General features: G+C 60.8%; 1 protein-coding gene across 2 annotated transcripts in view; it reads left to right on the top strand.

Moving 5' to 3' along the window:
• Positions 1-2205, top strand: part of PRELP (proline and arginine rich end leucine rich repeat protein) — a 13935-nt gene extending 11730 nt beyond the window's left edge. For both annotated transcript variants that reach the window (XM_006096914.3, XM_006096915.3), the window contains exon 3: positions 275-2205. In XM_006096914.3, coding sequence (XP_006096976.1) covers positions 275-447 — 173 coding nt within the window. In that variant the 3' untranslated portion in view covers positions 448-2205. The remainder of the gene's footprint in view (positions 1-274) is intronic.
• The last annotated feature ends 331 nt before the right edge of the window (positions 2206-2536 follow it).

The following is a 2536-nucleotide window of genomic DNA, read 5'->3' on the forward strand; positions in this document are numbered from 1 at the left end:
AACTCACAGCTTTCTTCCTCCGTGACTCTTCAGACTAAATCTCCAGTAACCACTGTGGATCAATTCCAACTTGATTAATTAATTTTACAATGAGTAAACCGGGCCTGGCGGTAAGGGTCGACTATCCAGCGTCACACATTCCTACCGTCGGCCAGTTCCCGGGAGAAGTCTGGTCCTTACTCTCAGTCGTCCACCCTCTCCTTCCTCATCTCAGTCCCCTCGGCCCTGGCCCCGCCCTCCTCTACTGCTCACCTCTCCCCTTCTCTCTCCCTAGAGATCAACGGGACCCAGATTTGCCCTTACAACCTGTTCACCTTCCGGGACTTCTCAGATCTGGAGAACGTGCCACACCTGCGCTACCTGAGGCTGGACGGGAACTACCTGAAGCCGCCCATCCCGCTGGACCTCATGATGTGCTTCCGCCTGCTGCAGTCCGTGGTCATCTAGGCCTCGCTCTGCCCTGCGTCCTCTCCGATCGCCCTTGAAGGCTGGTGGCCCAGGCGCCGGGCCCACCACTCATCTCCTCTGTCTCCCTGTCTTTCTCCCCGCTTTGCCTTTCTCAGCCCACCTTCCTGAGGCGGGACGAGCCACAGCCTCAGGACCGAGACCTCCCAGGCCTTGGGGGGTCCACCCAGCCCAGAGACACCCACTGCATGCTGACCCTCTGGCCCAGAGCACGGGTGTCTGTTTAAAAATTTCATAGTCCCTGCTCGCCCTGCCTCCCCGTCACTCCTGGGTAAGTCTGGGCCTGGACTGACATCTGGATCTCGGCCCTGGTGAAGCAAGAAAACGGTCCGGAGTGGCCCAGAGGTGAGGCTCAGGAAGCCCTGCAGGGACTCCTCCTGCGCGGGCAGCTCTGGCCCCAAAGGACCACAGCACCCGGGTCCCATTGGCCAAGGATCTGCCTTGCAAAGTGCTGCTCCGCCACCTGTCCGCTGGCATCAGACATCGCCACCGGCCCGTGTTCTCCAGAAAGGAAGTGCAGGGCATGGCCAGGGGAGGGCAGGGGGGGGCAGGTTTCCCGCAAGGGCCTGCACCTGGCCTACTCTTCACCGGGAGGAGCTGGGCCCTCTCTCTCCAGGGTGAACGCAGCTCACACCCTCCTAACGGGGCCTCCTTGTTCCAAGAGGAAGAGCGGGGAGGACCAGTCCAGGAGAAGACTGGCTGGGGAACCAGGAATCAGCCAGGGGGAGTGGAGTGGGAGTCAGAGCCCTGGGACGTGCCCGTGGGGTGCAAAGGGGTCCTGCAGCCCCCGTGGCCACTCTGAACAAGAGGCCTAATGCCTGGGGATCACCGTGTCCCAGTGGAGGGAGCAGAGCCACCACCCCCCTGCCATCTGTTCTCTATCAGTGGGGACGACCCAGTCCTTTCCACCCCAGAGAGGTTCCTGAGAAACCCGAGAGAAGGGGCGGGCACCGGAGATCTTCCAGAAGCTTCTTCCACGTGTGCACATTGGCCTCCCCCTAAGACAGACACATCAGTGACACCTGGTGGCTGATGCGGGACACAGATGGCCCCTCCTCTTCACCACCCTGGGGGTGATTTTCCAAGGTCAAGGACTCCCAACTTGAAGAGCCAGGGGCCCTGTGCATGGTCTCTCTCTCCTCTGGGTCTAAAGGGCACAGAGCTACAGTGGCCCTGAGTTGGGAATGCGGTGGGGGAGGGGGAGCTCGTTCCATGATGGGGGAGCAATGGTGGGAACCTTGGCGGCCCAGGTGAGGATGCAGTCTGCTTCCGGTTGCTGTCTGACCTTGCCACGCCTTCCGCTCTCGGCTCCCACAGGCTGTACACCCCGCCAAGGCCCCTCTAGCGCTCACGTTCCATTCTGCGGCTCCACTTTGGCCCTTGCTCAATGCAAGGCAAGTCCTCAGCATTCTCTCCCTCCCTTGCAGTTATTTATTCCCTGGACGGACTGTCCCTCCCCCAAAGTTCCCAACCTCCCTGCCTGGCCCAGGTGCAGCTTGGCCGACCTCAAGGGGGCCTGGGCCCCAGGGCTGACTCACCTAGGCCTTCCTCTGACCTGCCTCTAGGGGGTGCTGCCCCTCCACAGTCCCCGAGGGTGTGTGCGGGTGGCTGGCGTGGATGTTCTAGAAATGAGTGGTACTCAGTGCCTCCCCTCAAGACAGGTTTAGAAAAGGTCCAGAGATTTTAAAGAAATTGTATTAAGCTAGACCCCTAACTTCAAGAAGTTCCCATTAGACTCTTTCTCGTTGTTGTCTTGTGCTAGTTTACAGAAACAGAGCGCATTTCATCCCAGCCCCTTCCCCTGCTCCCATGAGGGCCTCCTCTTCCGCTGCAGCTGGCTTCTCCGAGGCTCCTGCTTAGAGTCAGTGCAGTCCCGGGGCTGTAAGCAGCCTGGTGCTCCGGCCTGGACAAGCCCCCTCCGCACCTTGGTCACACCTTTAACCTCAGCCCCTCTGAGGAGGCCCTCGGGGAGCACAGCCCTGTGGCTCCGGGAGGGGGGCCGTTCTCCTGCCCCTGCAGACCCAGCAGCAACACAAGCACCATCACCCCTTCCCTCCCCACGGCTGTGAGC

Source organism: Myotis lucifugus, unplaced genomic scaffold (assembly GCF_000147115.1).
Source record: "Myotis lucifugus unplaced genomic scaffold, Myoluc2.0 scaffold_190, whole genome shotgun sequence".
Taxonomy (NCBI): domain Eukaryota; kingdom Metazoa; phylum Chordata; class Mammalia; order Chiroptera; family Vespertilionidae; genus Myotis; species Myotis lucifugus.